This window comes from Ceratotherium simum, chromosome 23 (assembly GCF_057802395.1).
Source record: "Ceratotherium simum simum isolate JZ-2026a chromosome 23, ASM5780239v1, whole genome shotgun sequence".
Taxonomy (NCBI): Eukaryota; Metazoa; Chordata; class Mammalia; order Perissodactyla; family Rhinocerotidae; genus Ceratotherium; species Ceratotherium simum.
In genome coordinates this window covers 48,874,350-48,896,639 of record NC_141922.1, presented here as the reverse complement: position 1 = coordinate 48,896,639, position 22,290 = coordinate 48,874,350, and the positions used below count along the sequence as shown (strand labels likewise).

The following is a 22,290-nucleotide window of genomic DNA, read 5'->3' as shown; positions in this document are numbered from 1 at the left end:
ACATCTGTTGGTGCCTTATGCTCAGTGTATTATTAGCCCAGGGGGAGAGGATGTTTCAGCTGGCATCCCACCCCGGGTGACTGCAGTGCCTGCCTGCAGCACCTTGTGCACAGGGATCCTGAGGCCTCCAAGCACACAGTGAGCAGCTTGATGTGTGTGGGCTCACAGGAGCAGCCTGTACTCCCACACACGCTCTGCTCCCTGGCCTGCATGTCCCATGCTGGCCTCACTCCACACAAGGCTGGTGCCTTCCTGTCATTTGGGCCATGTCTGTAAAAGTGGAGGGCCATCTGAAAGGCTCTTTAATGATTTTTATAGATGTTTAACTGGAAAATAGGGCCAGACTTTGAGTTGTTATTGTAATAGTTCAAAAAAGGTGACAGTAATTATTGAGCAAAATCAATGATGACATAAAGAAATGGAAAAATATTCCATGCACGTGGATTGGAAGAATAAGCATAGTTAAATTACCTAAAGCAATCTACAGATTCAATGCAATCCCAGTCAGAATCCCAATGACATTCTTCACAGAAATAGAACAAAAAATACTAAAATTCATAGGGGGCAACAAAAGACTCCGAATAGCTAAAGGAATCCTGAGAAAAAAGAACCAAGCTGGAGGCATCACAATCCCTGACTTCAAAATATACTACAAAGTGATAGTAATCAAAACAGCAGGGTAGTGGTACAAAAACAGACACACAGATCAATGGAGCAGAATTGAAAGCCCAGAAATAAAATCACACATCTGCGGGCTGCTAATCTTCAACAAAGGAGCTACAAACATACAATAGAGAAAGGAAAGTCTCCTCAATAAATGGTGCTGGGAAAACTGGACAGCCACATGCAAAAGAATGAAAGGAGACCATCTTCTTTCGCCATACACAAAAATTAGCTTAAAATGGATCAAAGACTTGAAGGTAAGACCTGACTCTATGCAACTCCTGGAAGACAATATAGACAGTACACTCTTTGACATTGGTCATAGAGGGATCTTTTTGAATTCTATGTCTGCATGGAAAAGGGAAACAAAAGAAAAAATAAACAAGTGGGACTTCATCAGCCTAAGGAACTTATGCAAGGCAAATGAAACCAGGATCAAAATGAAAAGACCACCCACCAGCTAGGAGACAGTATTTGCAAATCATATATCTGACAAGGAGTTAATCATAATATATAAAGAACTCACACAACTGAACAACAAAAAACCAAACATCCCAATCAAAACATGGGCAAAGGATGTGAACAGACATTTTTTCAAGGAAGATATACAGATGGCCAATAGGCACATGAAAAGATGTTCCACATCACTAATCATCAGGGAAATGCAAATCAAAACTACACTAAGATATCACCTTACACCCATTAGAATGGCTATAATCACCAAGACAAAAAATAACAACTCTTGTAGAGGTTGTGGAGAAAAGGGAAGTCTCATACACTGCTGGTGGGAACGCAAACTGGTGCAGCCTCTATGGAAAACAGTATGGAGATTCCTCAAAAAATTAAAATTAGAAATACCTTATGATCCAACTATCCCACTACTGCGTATCTATCCAAAGAACCTGAAATTAACAATCCAAAGAGGCTTACAGGGCCGGCCCTGTGGCTTAGCGGTTAAGTGCACGCCCTCCGCAGCTGGTGGCCCGGGTTCAGATCCCGGGTGCGCACCGACACACCGCTTGTCCGGCGATGCTGAGGCCACGTCCCACATCCCGCACCTAGAAGGGTGTACAGCTGTAACATACAACTATCTACTGGGGCTTTGGGGGAACAAATAAATAAATAAAATTAAAAAAAAAAAAAAAAAAAACAACTTACAATGAGGCTTACACACGCCTATGTTCATTTCAGCATTATTCACTGTAGCCAAACATGGAAGGAACCCAAGTGCCCCTCAACTTATGATTGGATAAAGAAGATGTGCTACATATATACAATGGAATACTACTCAGCCATAAAAAAAAAAAAAGACAAAATTGTCCCATTTGCAACAACATGGATAGACCTGGAGAGTATTATGTTAAGCGAAATAGGCCAGACACAGAAAGACAAACACCAAGTGATTTCACTCATATGTGGAAGATAAACTAACACATGGACAGAGACAACAGTTTAGTGGTTGCCAGGGGCAAAGGGGCTGGGGGGTGGGCACAAGGTGAAGGGGTGCATTTATATGTTGACTAACAAATAAAAATGTACTACTATAATTTCACAATGTTATAAACTATTAGGACATCGATAAAAAAAAAGTGGGAGAAAAATATTTGCAACACAGAGACAGAGATTTGCAACACAGAGACAGAGAGCTGATGTCTCCACTGTACAAAATAAGCAGACCAGTAGAAAGTAGTCAGAGGAAATGCATGCATGAGGAGAGTATGGAAGCAAATAAACCCAGACTCATCAGTCTCACTAATGAGGAAACATGAAAGTTAAATATTTTTAACTTCTCAGATTGACAGTGAATTAAGTAAATTGATTGTATCCAGTCTTGGAACTACACTTCTACAAGTGAAAATTTGAAAAATATTTTTGGAGGGAAATCTAGCAATGTTTCCTACAATTGTTAATGCTCACATAGTAATTTTACTTCTAAAAATTTATCCTATGGGTATATAGCACAAGTACAAAGAGATAATCATATAGGGATATCCATTGTAGCATTACCTGTAATAGCAAAAATTGGAAAATACCCTAAAAATTCCTTCTAGAGCAGTAGTTAAATAAAATGGAGTACTTTACAGCTGTTAAAAGAAATGAGGTAACTCTGTCTACCCATCTGTCTAAGAAAAACCAGCAATAGTGTGTCTAGCCTGTTCCATTCTTGTAAAGAAAGCATATATGTGCAGATGCATAGACAATATCTGAAAGAATTGAGTGCTGGCCTCCGTGGAATAGGACCTGAGAGAGGTGAAGGAGAAGACTTTATTTTATACTTCTGTCTGTTTTTATAGGTTTGATTATAAATGCATACATACTTTTTATATTGCACACATACTACTTCTATAATAAAACAATGTTCAGTGTTTTGTTCATTATTACGTTACAGCTCTCTGTGTTTTAGATTTCTTCTGTTCCTTGCTGGCAGTTCATTGGCTGGATCAGCCACATGGTGGCCTTACTGGACAAGGAGGAAGCCATCGCTGTCCAGTGCACAGTGGAAGAGATTGCTGATAACTATCCACAGGCGATTGTCTACCCATTTATTATAAGCAGTGAAAGCTATTCCTTCAGAGATACTTCTGCTGGTCATAAGAATAAGGAGTTTGTGGAAAGGTGATATTACAGAAAAATTAGATTGGTCAAATACTACGGGTCATAAAAAATGTTATGTGGTGAAAGCAAATACATGGAAGCTATGTTTGTGTTGAAATTAATTAAAGCTGTCACTGAAGAGCAGAAAATCTTAGACATCTATTTGTTAGACATCTCCCCTTGGGTATGTTATTTGTTAGAGAATTTCTTTTGATTTTTAAGTACATTTTATCTTAGAATGTTATTCATGAAACATTTCTACCCTTATGCTCATAGTTGGCTGAGACAGACTAGGTGAGATGCTTTGGGAAATCAGTTCCTGAAATTGTCCTTTCACTATCCAGGACGCCCTCTTCTCAATTAGGCCCCGGTCAACTCCCCAACACGCTGCCGTTTTCACTGCTGCAGCTGGTTTGTACGTGGAGACAGTAAGGACGTAACTGCAGTGGGGTGTTACTTTTACAAGAATGCTTGGTAAACATAGGGTGTTTTAGTTGACATTCTCTTTCAAGAGCTTTTTTTGTCTTGAGCTGATTTGCCTTGTTATTTAGAGTGTTTTGTTTTCTGAGAAGACAAGGAAGAGGAAGGCACAGCTTCTGTCAGTTTGTTGGTTGTCACACACCATCTGCTGCTGCAGGTGCCCTGCCTACCCCACAGTCCCTTAACAGAGTCAACTGCAACATGATTAATTTTTTAAAAAAGAAAGGAAAGAAAAAGGTTCAAAAATGTGTCAAGAAAGTGGCCTTTTCTTTCATAACATAACTTCAGAAACTGTATGTATCAAATTGCATACATCAAAATGTTGACATCATTTGAAAGAAGATTTGCTTTTACCTTTTCTAAGAACCTCACCTCTGGATAGAAAACAGACTTTGTGCTTCATCTAATATTGGATAGAATTTTAAAAAGTGCTCATACCCTAGACTATGTAGTTGGTTATTTATATATAAACATAAATAATTATCTAAGTTATAGGCCTTGATCTTTTTAAGATGTTTGATTACCTAAATGTGGAATTTTTTTTTTTTAGGATTAAAATTAAGTTGGATCAAGGAGGAGTGATTCAAGATTTTATTAATGCCCTAGAACAGCTCTCTAATCCTGAAATGCTCTTTAAGGTACTATAACAGCTTCTAGCACATAAAACCTAGAAATTGGATAAAACCTACTTGCAATCTAGCTTGATTTTTCTCCTTTTTTCCTGCACAGGACTGGACTGATGATATCAAAGTTGAACTAGGAAAAAACCCTGTAAATAAAAAAAACATTGAAAAGATGTATGAAAAAATGTATGCAGCCTTGGGAGACCCACGGGCCCCACGCCTTGGGGCTTTTAGAAGGCGGTTTATTCAGGTATGGATGGCAGCAGCCTGCCTTTGTGCTAATGGGATCATTGCGAAGATCAGTGCTTATATTTGCTGGTTTGTTAATAATTCTGGTTTTAAAATGTCTGTTGAGTTTGTGAACTTTCTTTGGATCTGATGCTTTCTGGGAGATATTGATGGCATATTTTTAGGTCAGATAATGGCAGGTGGGGCAACAGGTAAAACCTGAGGGTTTTTGTTACATTCTGTTCTTCATGCTTAGATTCTTAGATAGGAGGGGGTTACATGTAGGTTAACAGTTTTAATTCTCAGAATCATTTGAGTATTGGATCAAGAAAATACTTATATTCTATGTAAGTTGATAACTATTTTTGAGCACTTATCTCTGTCCAAGGCACACTCCTGGGTGCCACAGGAGATACAAAGAGAAGACAGACCTAGTTCCTGAATTCAAAGGATTGTCTGACAAATACTGTATATGCAGAACTGTGGCATAAGGGCAAAGGTGGTGAATGTGAGATCTATTTTTAAAGTTGCTCTAGAGCTGAAAGGAAAAGACCACACTTCAGTTTGGAAGGAATCAGGAAAAGCCTCTTGGAGCAAGTGCAGATTGAAATGAGCCTGAAAATATCCAGATTTCGGGGCTGGCCTGGTGGCGTAGTGGTTAAGTTCGTGTGCTCCGCTTCAGCATTCTCAGGTTCTGAACCCCGGGCGCGGACCTACACACCGCTCATCAAGCCATGCTGTGGTGGCATCCCACATACAAAGTAGAGGAAGATTAACACAGATGTTAGCTCAGGGCCGATCTGCCTCACACACACACACAAAAAGATCCAGATTTCACACTGCCATGCCTTACGCTCATTGCTCCCTCTATATGGGTTTACCTTGTCTCCCTTGTCCATCTGGGGAACTCACCCTTGGAGACTTGGCTTTATGTGTCATTTCTCCTTTAGAGCCTTCCCTGAACCTCCTCTCCTTATCAGCCCAAAGAAGAATCTGGTACTCCTTCCTCTCTGTTGTGTAAAGCACCTTATGCACACCTCTCTTAGCATTCATCACTAATTTTTTTTTTCCGATTTTGGTCAACCTGTCTTTGTTCATTAAACCTCAAGAAGTTTAAGAGCATAAAGAAATAGTCCTGGTACTCATCTTGCCACACTTCTCAAGTTCCACAATCTCTAGTGCAAAGGAGGATCTGTGTCTCTCTGGTTTATTCAATAATTGCTTTATTAAGATATAATTCACATACCCTGCAATCCATCTATTGAAAGTGTACAATAACATAGTTTTTTTTACATTCGCAGAGTTGTGCAAACATTACCACATCGATTTTAGAAATTTTCATCACTCCAAAAGGAAACCCCATCCCTGTTAGCAGTCACTCCTCATTTCCCCTTTCTGCCAGCCCCAGGCAACCACTAGACTACTTCCTGTGTCTGTAGATTTGCCTGTTCTGGACACTTCATACAATATGTGACCTCGTTTCTTTGACTTGGCGTAATGTTTCAGAGTTCATCCATGTTGAAGCATATGTCAGTGCTTCATCCCTTTTTATTGCTGAGTATTATTCCACTGTGTGGATATACCACATTTTATTTATCCTTTCATCAGCTGTTGGGTATTTGGGGTATTTCCACTTCTTGGTTATTATGAGTAGTGCTGCTGCTAACATTTGTGTACAAGTTCTTGTGGGGAGACCCTCAGGAGTTTAAAACCATATTTATCTTGAACTCTTCCTTTAATTTATGCCTCCTGAATTAGATTTGTGGGCAGAGATTCTGTCTTATTCATCTGTTCTCTCCACTACCTAACATACTGCCTGATGTGAAACAGGCATCTTTAACTAGATGAATGAATGGTATAGTTTTGATAAGTAGAGATAGATTTTGGTAGGTCATTCCTACTTTGGATAATTTTAGTTAAAGGTATGAACATAGGAACATACAGGGCTATCCATTGCCTAAATGTGACCAAGGATGTATACTAAAGGTGAAGAGAAAATCATAAACCTCTGTCCTTGGTTATTTGGACATGTATTAGGCTCCACATCAGATCAGATCTATCTCATAGTACTGCTACATGGTGAATATGCAAGGGTCTCAGAACAGGAAATGTACATACTATAAATGTACTTGAAACTAATGGACTGGCATTGATAAAGTTTATAAAATTATAGAATACTAGATTTGGAAAAGTGTTTGTGTTTGTTTTTTCCTAAACCAGTAGTCCACACTCTTTTTGTGTAAAGGTACAGATTTTCAGCTTTGCAGGGCACACTAAGTCTGTTGTCACAAGTATGTACAGCTGCCATCATAGCACAGAAGCGGCCTTCAACAGCATGTAAATGGATGGGCGTGGCTGGCAGGATTCCAGTAAGGTTTTATTTATAAAAACAGGCAGTGGGCTGCATTTGACTTACAGGATGTAGTTTGCCAAACCTTATTCTAAACAAAGAAGCCAGAGCTGAAAAACAGGTAATTTGCCAGTGTTGAACGAAGAGAGTGGCAGAATGGAGACTAGAATGGGGTCTCCCAGCTTAGTAGTGCCAGTCCCTCACCTGTGAAAAGATTCCGTTTCAGCAAGCCCTCTCCTGCAGCCTTCCCCGATCTGCCTTGTGCTCTGTCCACTCTGGCCCCTACGCTAGGGAGACGGGAGGGTGTTTCTCCACAGTTTGCTGCCTGCTGTCTCCTCGAGCAGCATGAGAGTGTCTGCAGCAGCCCTTGTCATTGCCTCGTGTGGATGCAGCCTCCAATCAAGACCACGTGGTATCCCTTTGACTCGTGGCCACTTCCATTCCCTGCATGCTGGGAACCATAAGACTGTGCCCTGAGAGTCTACTCGTGTAGACCGCGGTTCTTCCATGCTGCTGCTGAGCACAGCACATCCATCCTAACTAAGGGATACCATCAGAGTGGCAGACACACACCTCCATCCTTCCTACCAGGCATGATATTTGTCTTGAGGTTAATTACTAGTACCTTGGAAAATCAATTCAGAACTTTCTACTTAGTACCAAATCAACACATAATTTGCATTAATTAATTAAAATAGTAGTCTACTGAAACAGAATTGCCTCAGATTTCACTTTAGATGATCCTGAAGGGCATTTTGCCAGTCAGATATATTGTTGGTGCTGGTTATGTTTGGGAAATGCCTAATCTTTCCATGTATTCTAAGAATTGCAGATTGTTTCCATACTTTTAATCCATTTATAGATTAAAGAAGAAATTGGTTTTATATTTGTCAGGTTTCCTGTAGTGGATTGTTTTAAAATAGAGCATGTATTTCATTTATACCAGATTTATGTTGTGGGGTTAGCTCTAAATTTGGTAAAAAAATTTCTAATTAAAGACAATTGAGTAGATCTTGAGAGCTGTTAAGTCACTGTTAGTGATATTCCTGAGTTTTTTCGTTTCTTTTATTTTGATATCAGGATTGTAATTTAAATAAATATTTGAGAAAAAACTAATACAAAGAACTATTTGATATGTTCCAAGATAATATACTTCTAATAATAATTGCTTTCAGAAATATATCTAAATAACGTTTATACTGGTTTATGATCCAATACAATGGCTTGAAAGACCCTTACTAAGGAAAGTAGCTTTTTTTTTTTTTTTGATGAGGAAGATTAGTCCTGAGCTAACATCTGTTGCCAATCCTTCTCTTTTTGCTGAGGAAGATTGGCCCTGGGCTAACATCTGTGCCCATCTTCCTCTACTTTACATGTGGGACGCTGCCACAGCATGGCTTGATAAGCAGTGCGTAGGTGCGTGCCTGGGATCTGAACCCATGAACCCTGGGCCACCGCAGCGGAGCATGCAAACTTAACCACTACGCCACCAGGCCACCCCAAAGTAGCATTCTTATATTTCTGTCTTCAGCCCTGATGAAGAATTATGGACTGTCCATTTTCATTGAATGACTCCCTTTATTTTGCACTTTGTTCCTAATTACTCGTAATGATGTAGGTCAGTAACTAGACAGTGGGCACAAAGAAACAAAGGAAAGCAGGCTTCAGGTGTTTTAGATATGGAAACATTCAAGGGAGGCAAAACTATAAATCTTAAAGCACAGAAAAAACCTATATAATTGGGTACTTGATTCTTATAAACACTCATAAGCCTAGAACCTTTTCCAACGTTCAAATGAAACATTAATATTTGAGGTACATTATTATTAATTTCAGGCTTTTGGAAAAGAATTTGATAAACATTTTGGGAGAGGAGGTTCTAAGCTACCTGGAATGAAGCTCCATGACTTTAATGACATTACGAACTCGCTATTTTCAAAAATGTGCAAAGTCTCAAAGCCACCTGGGAATCTGAAAGAATGCTCACCCTGGATGAGTGACTTCAAAGTAGAATTTTTGAGAAATGAGCTGGAGATTCCTGGTGAGTTAACCCTCAGGCGTGACAAAACTGTTCTTTAAGGAGAATAGTGCTGTAGCAAGAACTTCGGATCTCTAAAATAATGATATTGGGATCTTGATAGTTTTTTTTTTTAAAGCATTTAAAATTTCACTGTATTTTTCATCATTAGGAAAATCTGTAATTACTATGAATTAGTATACTTTACTGACTGTCTAATTAGATTATAGTGTTCTTATATTCCTGGTTATGACAGATATTCAGATTTCCATCTAATAATAATGGTAACTGGTAATTTCCTCTGACCATACCCATGCTCACTCCCGAATAAATTTTCTTCGGAAATTATACAGATATAGATGCAAATCACCTCCTGGGATGTACGTGTTGGTCCCATTTTCAGTGATAGGATAATGGACTTTCCTTCAGGAAAAAGAATTGTGCTATTGAAGATAGAGACACAGAAGTTGGTCAGATGTGAACATGGCATGATTTCCCAAAGGCAATCTTTGTATATTCCATGTTCTTCATCCTGGAATTTGCCAGACAAAAAAATGTTTTAATATGGTTACTCATATTCTCATTCCAGTAGATAGAAAAAAAACATATTTGGAGAAATACTTTTTATTATTATTAACAGCTGTGCCTTGCATAAGTCAGTATCAAGAAAAACATTGAAAATGTAAGCCTCCTAATATGCAGCTTGATTCTCCTTGAAATATTGCAGTGTTCTAGCTCAATGCATTATTTTTCCTTCTGGAATTTGTCTACTCCATTAGAATCGGAAGGTAACTTCCATTTGTCAGTCAGATTGAGAAATAATGGCATTAAAAAAATAAGTCCATTTTCTTTAGATAGAAACTTGCAGTAAAAATTTTATCATGTTAGATTAGCTTTTTTAAAATTAGATCAACAGATATATTTTAAAATACAGGGTTCTGTAACAACCTATATCTAAGTAAGGCTTCTGTGGTTTGTCTTAGGTCAGTATAACGGCAAAGGAAAACCAGTACCAGAATATCACGCACGAATCGCTGGGTTTGACGAGCGGGTGAGTGCTGGCGTTTTCGACCGCAGTGACCATAGTTTGGATTATTAATGTATGGCATTTAGTTCTTCAGATATGAGAATAATATATTTGTCTTTACTAAGGAAAAGACAGCTTCCCATGCTGGTCTCAAAGGTCCAGAGTTTTCTGATCCTATTATTTACTGAATTACTTAATATAATGTTTCCAATGTTTCAACATCTATTATATTTAAGGATATAATAATATATGTATGTGTGTATCCGTTATGAAATATATGTAGAATTAAATTAAGTAATTGTAGAAAGTTAACGTGTTGTATGTTGCTTGTTACTGAGGATATCCACATTTATAAGCAATTGTTTGTAACCAGTAATGTGAAATTTCTGTGGCACAGCAGTAGGGCATCAACAGGTAACAAATATCTTGCTGGCCCTAGGTTCTCTATTCTTTTTCTCTGTCACCTGACTCTGTCTTCAAAGAGAGGTCTTTCTTTGAGGAATGCCTGCCAACTAGCCTTATGTTTCCCCTTTTTATGATGATGCGATGGGCTATTCTCTCAGTTTCTCAGACTTCACTTAAAAATGTTTCCTTAATTTTTAAAGGTAAAAGTAATGGCTTCTATGAGAAAACCAAAGCGTATCATCATCCGAGGCCACGATGAGAGAGAGTACCCTTTCCTTGTGAAGGGAGGTGAGGATCTGAGGCAGGACCAGCGCATTGAGCAGCTCTTCGGGGTCATGAACGTCATCCTTTCCCGAGACGCTGCCTGTAGTCAGAGAAGCATGCAGTTAAGGACATATCAGGTCACACCCATGACCTCCAGGTACCACCACATATGCGTTGTCATTCTAGAGAGATTTATGGGAATGGAAAATCCAGCTCTAGGCCAAACCCTTGTTTAATTTTACCAAGATAGGGTTACAGGTCACTTGACAATTCCGTGTTTTAGATTTCACAAAGACGGAGAGCTAAACAGAACTAACAAACACTTGTAAACCTATGATTTTCATTTTAGTGTAGAGAAAGTAGGTGAAGAATTGACAAGAAATCTACTGTGCCTTGATTCTACAGAACTTTTTTTTAGTGAAGAAAGAGCAGTTTGTGTTTATGTTCATAAACTATTTATTCTTTACAGATTAGGACTAATTGAATGGATCGAAAATACGTTTACCTTGAAGGAACTTCTTTTGAGTAACATGTCACAAGAGGAGAAAGCAACTTATACAAGGTAACGTGGAATCTAGATACTCTTTCTGCAGCTTTGCCCTGGCCCCAGCCCAGCCTGCTGCTGCCCAGCCACAGCACCCCCTGAGGAGAGTGGTTTCAGATTCCGCTTCTCCGCCTCATGTTTCTAGGGACGTTTTAGGGCACCTTTTAATTGGAGCCCTCAGCTATACTCTGGTCTATTCTTTAATCTGACTCTGGCTGGATGAATCAACTACATGGAGTAGAAGGTTCTAATCTAAACGGTCGTTGCATATATTTAGCTACAATAAAAAAAAGTATTAACTGAAAAAAAAACGAAAAATCTTGAAGGAAATAAAACAAATAACAGTAACATTAGCAGCTAGCATTTAACTCAACATTTTCTGCGTGCACTATTCTCAATTCTTAATGTGTATGAAGTCATTTATTTTTCACAAAAACCCACAAGGTGAGTAGTAGTATCACCTCTGTACAGATGAGGAAGCTGAGGCCCAGAGAGGTTAAGTCATGTGTCCTTGGTCACCCAACGTGTAAGTGGTATAGCTAGGATTATTAGTAATTAATTCTAGGTCAAGATATAGGTGCTTTTTATTTTTCTTTATCCTTTTATATTTTCCAAGTATTCTACAATGAATATGTATTTTTTGATCAGAAGGGTTTTTGTTTTGTTTCTATAAAGAAAAATAAGGACAATATTGAAGAGAGACATTTTGAAGCAGGAGTTGACAAGTTTTGGTGACAAGCTCTAGGATGAAGGAAGAGTAAATGGTCATAAATAGCTTCAAGGCCTGTTTCTCTTCATTGTACTCTCATTCTTTCCTGAAAGTATTTACGTAGGAGCAATATTCTCATCAGTAAGGAACAATTTCTGTAAAATTAGGCATATTCTTATCAAACTCTTATTCCTGGGTAATACTGCTAAATAGGCCGGTGTTTACAAACTTTTAATTCCAATCATTTGAGACCTTTGCCTAGATTTGTTTCTGCTTCCCCTGGAAGACAGGGAAGTGGGTGAGCAGCCCCTTCTGGCATCAGCCAATACAGATCTCCCTCCGGTGCTCACGCACCATGCTCCTGAGATTGGGAGTCTTCAGTGAGTGCCTCGCTTCCCCTTATCTCCATCCCTCCATTTGTAATGTCGGGTAGGAATGTAAAATGCATAAGGCAACCATAGGCATCAGTAGAGTTTGAAGTGCTTCTCAAATATGGAATTATACAAATTACTTTCCACCGTCTTTCTAAAACAAGGTACTTCCAGCTCCCTATTACTAAAATAATTGCTATTTTTTTATTAATTTATTTGTTGAAATTTTCCAACCTAAATTTTCATCCCAGTTGAAACTAGGAGAGAATTTAGATGAAAATGGAGTGATCTGTTTGTGAAATTAACCTAGTAGCAACTCAGAAAAGATTCGCCTTAAGTGATTCAACTACCAAGGAACATGTTGTGAAACTGTTCTATCTTTAGATTTTTTTGTAGGAAAACTTGTTAAAACTTTTGACACAAAACCAAAAATGGTTAAACATATAAATATCACATTGTTTCCAACTGCCCAGATACTGCCTTTTGCCTATGAAGCGTTATTGAAAACAGCTTTTTAAATTCAATTGAAATCCATTGTCATTTAAGAAAATACTTTATTGTACTTAATATGAATTTTGTATGTGTCTCCATACTGGAAATGGTGAAGAAGGAGCATGGTAATGTTTTAAATAATGTCGAAAACGACTTAATCCGTCTTCAACAAATCATTCGTGGTCTTTTTGTCCATAGTGGTGATAGGGCTGCTCTCCTCACCTAATTGCATTGAGTGGTGTGTAGTTCTGTCCTTTGTTGTTGTAGTTCTTTTCTGGGGCCAGATCTTTGGAACCATACACCTAGGTTATAAATGCTTGTTTAGCTCGTCTTGTTCCTCTCTGCGTGAATTGGGAAATTTATTATATCTGATTGTTTTGTGCCTGAATTTTTACATAGGAAATAGCTTTAGTTTCTTTAGGAGTAGTTAAGAATGAATAATGATATATTGAAATTCTAGATCCACAGTAACATGGTTTCAGTGTTAATATTAAATATGTTTTAAAGTCATGTTTATTTTTCCCTGCCTCTTCATTATTTTTCCGTGAATTCTTGGTGATCTTTGCCTCTGAAATCATATAATGCTAAATATCTTCCTAATGCTGATTCTCTTATTCCAAATTGTTAGTGATCCCAAAGCACCACTATTTGAATATAGAGACTGGCTGACAAAGATGTCTGGGAAATGTGATGTTGGCGCTTACAAGCTAATGTACAAGTAAGTTTTCTTTTGACTTTCCTTCTTACTGACTAGTTTATTCTTCTCAAAGTTGCATATTTACTTTTGTTTCTTAGTTTTTTCTGAGATCATCAAAATCTAGTCATTTGATTTTGAATTTCGGTATAAACAAAGAATTTTAAATTTCAAATCACAAGAAGTTTGTTCTAATCAGACGTTTCCTATTATTAAATCATAGGGGAGCTAGTCGTACTGAAACAGTCACATCTTTTAGAAAAAGAGAAAGTAAGGTGCCAGCCGATCTCTTAAAGTAAGTATACTTTTGATTTTACACACCATCTGGTGGCCTAGCAGAGCCCTCAGAGGTTGTCTCCTCTCCTAGGCGGGCCTTTCTGAGGATGAGCACAGGCCCTGAGGCCTTCCTGGCACTCCGCTCCCACTTTGCCACCTCTCACGCTTTGATGTGCATTAGCCACTGGATCCTGGGCATCGGAGACAGACATCTGAACAATTTCATGGTCAGCATGGACACAGGCGGAGTGATTGGAATCGACTTTGGACATGCATTTGGATCGGCTACTCAGGTATGCTCACCTTGCTCTCATTGTTCTCAGTTAGTTTAGAATTGTCATACGACTTTGTAACACCTTCTGGAAATGTAGTTTTTAAAGAAGAAATGACACCTCAGGTCGGTTTTATTATGGTAGTCATGTGTGATCCTATGCACATAGGTGTTTGTGTTGCAAGGATGATTGTGTTGATTACTCTTGGGAACAGGGAATTCACATCTGTGTAGCTGATTTGAAGAAAACAGGAGTGCATATTCTCACTAGATGTGAATAATACCTATGGGAGAATGTTTTGTTTGTGCCTGTTACTTTGAGATATCTAGTTCACATATTCACGTATTTTTTTTTCTCTTTAGTTTCTGCCAGTCCCTGAGTTGATGCCTTTTCGTCTAACTCGCCAATTTATCAATCTGATGTTACCAATGAAAGAAACAGGTGTTATGTACAGTGTCATGGTGCATGCACTAAGAGCCTTCCGCTCTCACTCTGACCTGCTTGCTAACACCATGGACGTGTTTGTGAAGGAGCCTTCCTTTGACTGGAAGGTAGGGTTGTTCATATGCACTTTTCACTTTTATTATAATGTACCAGTGATTGATCTGGCATCTCCTATTATGTGATGGAAATGCATCAGATCATGTTTGCTAAAGTATTTACATTGTTTTGTACAGCATTTGCCGAAATTAACATTTGAGGTCATTCGGCCTGAAAACCAGATAAAAGACATAACTAGGAGAGGAAATATGGATGCATTGGTGATGGATCCGATTTCTCTCTGAGACAACTTGTAGTTTAAAATCTGTTCCACATGAGGTTTTCCTTGATCATCAAGACAGATAGTCCTTTTTTAAATCTCAAGGTTCTTCATAATACAGCTCCAGAAGAATGAAGCCTAGTGATGGCACCCTTTATAGGGAGTAACTGCAGTCCCTCAAGGTCATTGTCACTGTTAGGTGTACGACCATTAGAATTTGTATCAGAAGCTGGAGAGCTCTCCCCAGCTATAGATACTTGTTTAAGATCATTGTTTGTTTAATCTGCTTGAATGTGATTATATGTACTTTTATAATAAGCAGAGAAAATTATGTTCTTTTCCTTTAGAATTTTGAACAGAAAATGCTTAAAAAAGGAGGATCATGGATTCAAGAAGTAAATGTCACTGAAAAAAATTGGTATCCCCGGCAGAAAATACATTATGCTAAGAGGAAGTTAGCTGGTGCCAATCCAGCAGTTATTACTTGGTAAGATGGTTATTTGTGGACAAAACAAACAAAACACCAACATGCTACAATTTACTGAAGAATTACTAAATACTATATAAAGTGCTGAGTACTTTACATTTAGTCTGTGATGTTAGCTTTATTATCCCCATTTTACAAATGAAAAAAGCATGGCTTAAGGTTGACGTCTCCAAGGCTGGGCAAGGTCCATATCTCTGAAATCTGTGTACTTGACCTCTGCCCTCTCGGTGCAGGCTTCAGGCTTCAGGTCAGTACCTGGGGTAGCGTGTACCAGTGTGAGGAACAGCAGGAGCATTCTTAGACTATTACAAGAATATTTTTACATACACGAGGAGATTTAGGTTTTAAATTTGCTTTTGTCCTTTTTAGGACAAAATGTGACCTTGGTGTGCACAGCACTGAAGTGTGGAGAATACATTATGGGCTTGTTAGAGGAGAATCCAAATTGGATTAGCCTTTAAAATTTTTCTTGTTGTGATAATAAAGGCCGTAGATGACAAACCCACAGCTAATATCATCCTCAATGGTGAAAAACTGAAAGCTATCCCTCTAAGAACAGGAACCAGACAAAGATGCCCACTCTCACCACTCCTATTTAACATAGTATTGGAAGTCCTAGCCAGAGCAATCAGGCAAGAGAAAGAAATAAAAAGGATCCAAATTGGAAAGGAAGAACTGAAACTCTATTTGCAGATGACATGATTTTATATATAGAAAACCCTAAAGAATCCACCAAAAAACTTTTAGAAGTAATAAACGAATACGGTAAAGTTGCAGGATACAAAATCAACATACAAAAATCAGTTGCATTTCTATACACTAACAACGAAGTAGCAGAAAGAGAAATTAAGAATACAATCCCATTTACAATTGCAACAAAAAGAATAAAATACCTAGGAATAAACTTAACCAAAGCGGTGAAAGAGCTGTACACCGAAAACTATAAAACATTTCTGAAAGAAATTGAAGAAGACACAAAGAAATGGAAAGATATTCCATGCTCTTGGATTGGAAGAATTAACATAGTTAAGATGTCCATACTTCCTAAAGCCATCTATAGATTCAATGCAATCCCTATCAAAGTTCCAACAACATTTTTCACAGAAATAGAACAAAGAATCCTAAAATTTATATGGAACAACAAAAGACCCCAAATAGCAACAACAAAAGACCCCAAATAGCTAAAGGAATCCTGAGAAACAAGGACAAAGCTGGAGGTATCACACTCCCTGATTTCAAAATATACTACAAAGCTATAGTAACCAGAACAGCATAGTACTGGCACAAAAACAGACACACAGATCAATGGAATAGAATCAAAAGCCCAGAAATAAACCCACACATCTATGGACAGCTAATCTTCGACAAAGGAGCCAAGAACATACAATGGAGAAAAGAAAGTCTCTTCAACAAATGGTGTTGGGAAAACTGGATAGCCACATGCAAAAAAATGAAAGTAGACCCTTACCTTACACCATACACAAAAATTAACTCCAAATGGATTAAAGACTTGAATGTAAGACCTGAAACTGAAACTTCTAGAAGAAAACATAGGCAGTATGCTCTTCGACTTTGGTCTTAGCAACATATTTTCAAGCACCATGTCTGACCGGGCAAGAGAAACAATAGAAAAAATAAACAAATGGGACTACATCAAACTAAAAAGCTTCTGCACACCAAAGGAAACCATCAACAAAACGAAAAGACAGCCTAACAATTGGGAGAAGATATTTGCAAACCATACATCAGATAAGGGGTTAATCTCCAAAATATATAAAGAACTCATGCATCTCAACAACAAAAAAACTAACAACCCAATTTAAAAAAGGGCAAAAGACCTGAACAGACATTTCTCCAAAGAACATATACAGATGCCCAAAAGGCACATGAAAAGATGTTCAACATCATTAACTATCAGGGAAATGCAAATCAAAACTACAATGAGATATCACCTCAGGCCCGTCAGAATGGCTATAATTAACAAGACAGGAAGCAACATGTGTTGGAGAGGATCTGGGGAGAAGGGAACTCTCATACACTGCTGGTGGGAGTGCAAACTGGTGCAGCCACTATGGAAAACAGTATGGAGATTCCTCAAAAAATCAAGGACAGAACTACCATATGATCCAGCTGTTCGACTGCTGGGTATTTATTCAAAGAACTTGAAAACACCAATGCGTAAAGATACATGCACCCCTGTGTTCATTGCAGCGTTATTCACAATAGCCAAGACTTGGAAGCAACCTAAGTGCCCATCAAGAGACGAATGGATAAAGAAGATGTGGTATATATACACAATGGAATACTACTCAGCCATAAGAAAGGATGAAATCCAGCCATTCGTGACAACATGGATGGACATTGAGGGTATTATGCAGAGTGAAATAAGTCAGAGGGAGAAGGTCAAATACGGTATGATCTCACTCATTAAGTAGTAGATAATAACAACAACAAACAAACACATAGATATTGGATTGGTGGTTACCAGAGGGGAAGGGGGGAGGGAGGAGGGCAAAAGGGATAATTTGGCACATGTATGTGGTGATGGGTTGTAATTAGTATTTGGGTGGGGAACATGATGTAATCTATGCAGAAATAGAAGTCATTATAATGATGTACACCTGAAATTTATACAATGTTATAAACCAATGTTACTGCAATAAACAAAAGTTAAGATATTTGTCCATAAAAAAATTTTTTTTCTTGTCGTCTAAAACAAATAGAAATTTATGGAAAATGATTCACAAGAAGGAAAAAAAGTTGGACTTTACAATTAAGTAATAATAAATGACAATCCATGGTCAATTGTTTTTTGACAAGGATACCAAGACCATTCAATGGTCTTTCCACCAAATGGTGCTGGCAAAGGAATGAAACAGTAAAAGTACAAACAAGAAAAGAAAAAAATAAATTCATCATAATTAAAAACTTGTGTGCTTCACAGGATACCATCAAGAAAGTAAAAAGACAATCCACAGAATGGGAGAAAAATTTGAAAGTCATATAGCTGATAAAGGACTTGTATCTAGAATACATAAAAAACTCTTATAACTGAATAATAAAAAGACAACTCAATTAAAAAATGATCAAAGGACTTAGACATTTCTCTAAAGAAGATGCACAAATGACAAATAAGCACACAGAAAGATGCTTAATATCATTAGTCATCAGAGAAATGCAAATGAGATACCATTTCACACCCACTAGTATTGCTATAATAAAAGAATGGAATATAACAGGTATTGGTGAGGATGTGGAGAAGTTGGAGCCCTCATATGTTGCTGGCAGGAATGTAAAATTCTGTAGAAAACAGTCTGGCCATTCCTCAAAAAGTTAAACATAGAGTTACCGTTTGACCCAGCAATTCCACTCCTAGGTGTGCACCCAAGAGAAATGAAGCACACGTCCACACAAAAACTTGTAGACAAACGTTAATAGCAGCATTATTCATGTTCTATTTTCCTACAAATTGAATCTCTTGACTTCAAGATTATGAGTAATACAAAATATTCTAAGTGATGAGAGGGAATATTTGGATGGAAATGCAGGCAACAAAGGAAAAATAATGTGTGGTTTTGTGTTTTCATATTTGTTTAATGTTTTTTCCAGTGATGAGTTACTTCTGGGCCATGAGAAGGTAGCTGCCTTTGGAGATTACGTGGCAGTAGCACGAGGAAGCAAAGATCACAATATTCGTGCCCGAGAACTGGAGAGTGGCCTTTCAGAAGAGGCTCAGGTGAAGTGCTTGATTGACCAGGCGACAGACCCCAACATCCTTGGCAGAACTTGGATAGGATGGGAGCCGTGGATGTGAGGTCTGTGGGAGTCAGCTGATAAAAAGCATGAAAGTGTTTAAGGAATCTCCTAAACTTTCACCTACGGCAATCAGTGAGCTGATTTTCCTGGCACACTAAAGAAATCTATTTATGATACAGGCTTCTAGCAGCAGTTTAATCAAGATCATGATGAATAAGTGAATATTGGTATGAATGAATGATTAGGTAATAATCAAAGATTATGTTAGGGTTATAAGAGACATAATAGAAAAATATATATCCAGGCTCATGCAAGTATTAAATCAAGAATATAGCATATCATAAGTGCTATAACTTAAACCAGCTGTCTTAATAAGTGTTGTGTGAATATTCCCTGCAGTGTTCTCATGAGTGGTCATGGCATGTTGGAAGTAACACCCCAGAGACTTCATCCCTGAGACTCAGTGAGAGCAAAGCCAACAGCATAACTGATAGGATGTTACATTCTACTAGCAACACAGGAATCATAACAATAAGTGAAGCTAGGATCGTGGCTTATTATATTTAGAAATGATTGCATTTGATATTTTAGGATATTTTTGTAAGTTTTTTTCTTTCATTTTATTTTCTTCTAGTTTGGACATTGTATGATAGAATTGTTTTCTAGAAGAGAAAGTATTTAGGAGATAAAGACCTTGGTCTTAACACTGACTTTCATGACTCTGATCCCCAATAGGAAGATAGATAAAAATGCTTCACATCCCAGACTAGGGATAACTTCAGAAATTCCACGAGTGATGAAAGGGATAGCACCAAGCCTTTCAATTCTAGGAAAATAAAGGAAAGCCCTGTTTGAAATGAATTCCTTATTTGGAGAGAAAACATGCACTTTAGGCAGCAAGATCAAATTATGAAATATAAAAATGGTTTCCTTTTCATTCACAGAATCTCAGCTCCTCCTTCAATCCTCCACACACCTGGTAGTGTTTTCAGGTTGGCTTTTAGCTTTTTTATCATAGAAAACTTCAAACATTTATGTTTGGAAACTCTTGTAGGATATTGAGAAATAATAATCTTAAGAATATGGAACATTAAAGTTTTTTCCCAAAGTAGTGTGTAGCTCTTATGCAGCTTCAAAGCAAAGTGTAGATCTTATATTTCATTATATTACTTGACAAATTTATTCTGATAAATACAAGTTGACTGCATTATGGCATTAAAAATAAACCTCTATGTTCTCAACAGATGGTATCTATTCAACCAAAGAAATTTCATCTTTAAAGAAAAATAAGTGATCGTGTGTGTGAAAATCCAGTATATACATGCATGATCTAGTAAATATTTTTTGCTACAGCACAAAAACAATCAAAACAAGCCTACTTTGGAATTGAGTTGATTATAATATATTGTTTTCTGTAACAACTAATTAACCATAATTTTCTCGAGTCCCGCTAATGCGGGATATATTTGTTAACTAGATCCCCATATTATGGGAAACCCTGTTTTATAGTGACTACTTTTTGTATCAATAAAAGTTCATTGTTACAAGATGACTGTGTGTATGAGTCCAGTCTCAAAGCTGTCTGACCATGCCATCAGAACCCACGAGAGTGCAATAAAAACAGTTACTGTGTGCAGCATTTGTCAGACATTGGCACAGCTGCTCAGGATGGGAAATGTCCTTGTTACACCCTTAGGGACTGCATGTCTCACTCTTACTTTGGGTCCAAACTCCAACCCTGTGATTCTTGCTAAATAAAGATATTTGGTTTGGAAACCAGGAAATAAAAGAAGACATCTCTGCTGATTAGAAGGAAATGTGAATAATACTAAGAATATTTTAATAAACATTTTATTGTTATTAAGCATTTTAATGTTTTTTTAAAGGTAGAAACCACATACATTTTCAGATATGTAAGAGTTCAAAGGCGAGCAGAGAGTTTTTCCCAGAAGTAGAACAGATTGAGCCATTTTCTTCACCTTACACCACGTCGTAGGGAGATGGAGCAGTGTGGCTAGAGTACGTGATTAACACTGTGTGCCAAGGACGTGAGACAGGCCTGAGAGACATGGGGAAGCTTTAGTGAAACATAACAAATAAATTTAAAATGCACTGTGTAATATTGGACTTATTTATATATTATGTATGTTCAATATAGCAATTTTTAAAAAGTTCTCCAAATATAATTGGAATGGTAATATTTACATTGTTAATAGATTTTGACATTATATTCAGGTGGCATATGAAACAAACATTTGCTTTTCAACCCCAAAATAATCCAGGAAGGTTCATATTTAAGTTCAATGAAGACAACTTGAATGAATCCATCCTTATGAATATTAATTTGAGCATTTTATCAAACTAAAAAACAAATCTGTCATAAAGTCCTTTAGGACAGAGGCAACGCCGTAATCACTGTCTCACCACTGACAGCCTGCACACAGCACGTAACCAATGCCGTGAAATCGTGTGGAAAGAGTCAAGACAAACTTTTTAAAACTATTCCTAAAAGAAATAAAAATTGTTTCATCAATCTACAAGAATTTTTGAAGTACTATTTATTAACTAATGACCTGTAACTTCTAGTAAAATATATTTTTTTGAACTTCGGAATGTTGTCTGTGCATTAAAGTGAAAGCACAGCTATGGGGTCGCACTTATTCTCTTTGAACATTAAGAAATTGAAGAAGTTAAGGATTGACTTTTTTGCGTTTGTTTTGTTTTGTTTTTTGTGAGGAAGATCGGCCCTGAGCTAACATCCATGCCAATCCTCCTCTTTTTGCTAAGGAAGACTGGCCCTGGGCTAACATCCGTGCCCATCTTCCTCTACTTGATATGGGACGCCGCCACAGCATGGCCTGACAAGTGGTGCGTCGGTGCGCGCCCGGGATCTGACCCCTGGGCCACCGCAGCGGAGCACATGCACTTAACCACTACGCCACAGGGCTGGCCCCAGGATTGACTTTTTGCAAAGCAAAAGCCATTGGAATTTTGATAGGGATTGCATTGAATCTGTAGATTGCTTTGAGTAGTACTGACATCTTAACAATATTAAGTCTTCCAATTCATGAACACAGAATATCTTTTATTTATATCTTTAATTTCTTTCAGCAGTTTTATGATTTTTACTACTTTTGGATGTTTATACTCTTCAGTTTCCTTGATTAAATTTATTCCTAGGTATTTTATTCTTTTGGATGCTGTTGTAAATGGAACTGTTTTTCCTAATTTCCTTTTTAGATTGTTTATTGCTGGTGTATAGAAGCACAACTGACTT

General features: G+C 37.7%; 1 protein-coding gene across 10 annotated transcripts in view; it reads left to right on the top strand.

The window, feature by feature from the left end:
• Nucleotides 1–20,565, top strand: part of PRKDC (protein kinase, DNA-activated, catalytic subunit) — a 194,553-nt gene extending 173,988 nt beyond the window's left edge. For 8 of the 10 annotated variants that reach the window (XM_087447719.1, XM_087447718.1, XM_004431149.3 and 5 more), the window contains 13 exons: nucleotides 3,068–3,279; nucleotides 4,289–4,376; nucleotides 4,468–4,611; nucleotides 8,776–8,980; nucleotides 9,940–10,007; nucleotides 10,589–10,809; nucleotides 11,122–11,214; nucleotides 13,397–13,486; nucleotides 13,686–13,757; nucleotides 13,830–14,031; nucleotides 14,373–14,561; nucleotides 15,118–15,257; nucleotides 18,867–20,565. In XM_087447719.1, the coding sequence (XP_087303845.1) occupies nucleotides 3,068–3,279; nucleotides 4,289–4,376; nucleotides 4,468–4,611; nucleotides 8,776–8,980; nucleotides 9,940–10,007; nucleotides 10,589–10,809; nucleotides 11,122–11,214; nucleotides 13,397–13,486; nucleotides 13,686–13,757; nucleotides 13,830–14,031; nucleotides 14,373–14,561; nucleotides 15,118–15,257; nucleotides 18,867–19,071 (1,929 nt within the window). In that variant the 3' untranslated portion in view covers nucleotides 19,072–20,565. Of the gene's footprint in view, nucleotides 1–3,052; nucleotides 3,280–4,288; nucleotides 4,377–4,467; nucleotides 4,612–8,775; nucleotides 8,981–9,939; nucleotides 10,008–10,588; nucleotides 10,810–11,121; nucleotides 11,215–13,396; nucleotides 13,487–13,685; nucleotides 13,758–13,829; nucleotides 14,032–14,372; nucleotides 14,562–15,117; nucleotides 15,258–18,866 lie in introns of those variants that run through there. The other 2 variants (XM_087447725.1, XM_087447724.1) reach the window with 2 other exon arrangements.
• The last annotated feature ends 1,725 nt before the right edge of the window (nucleotides 20,566–22,290 follow it).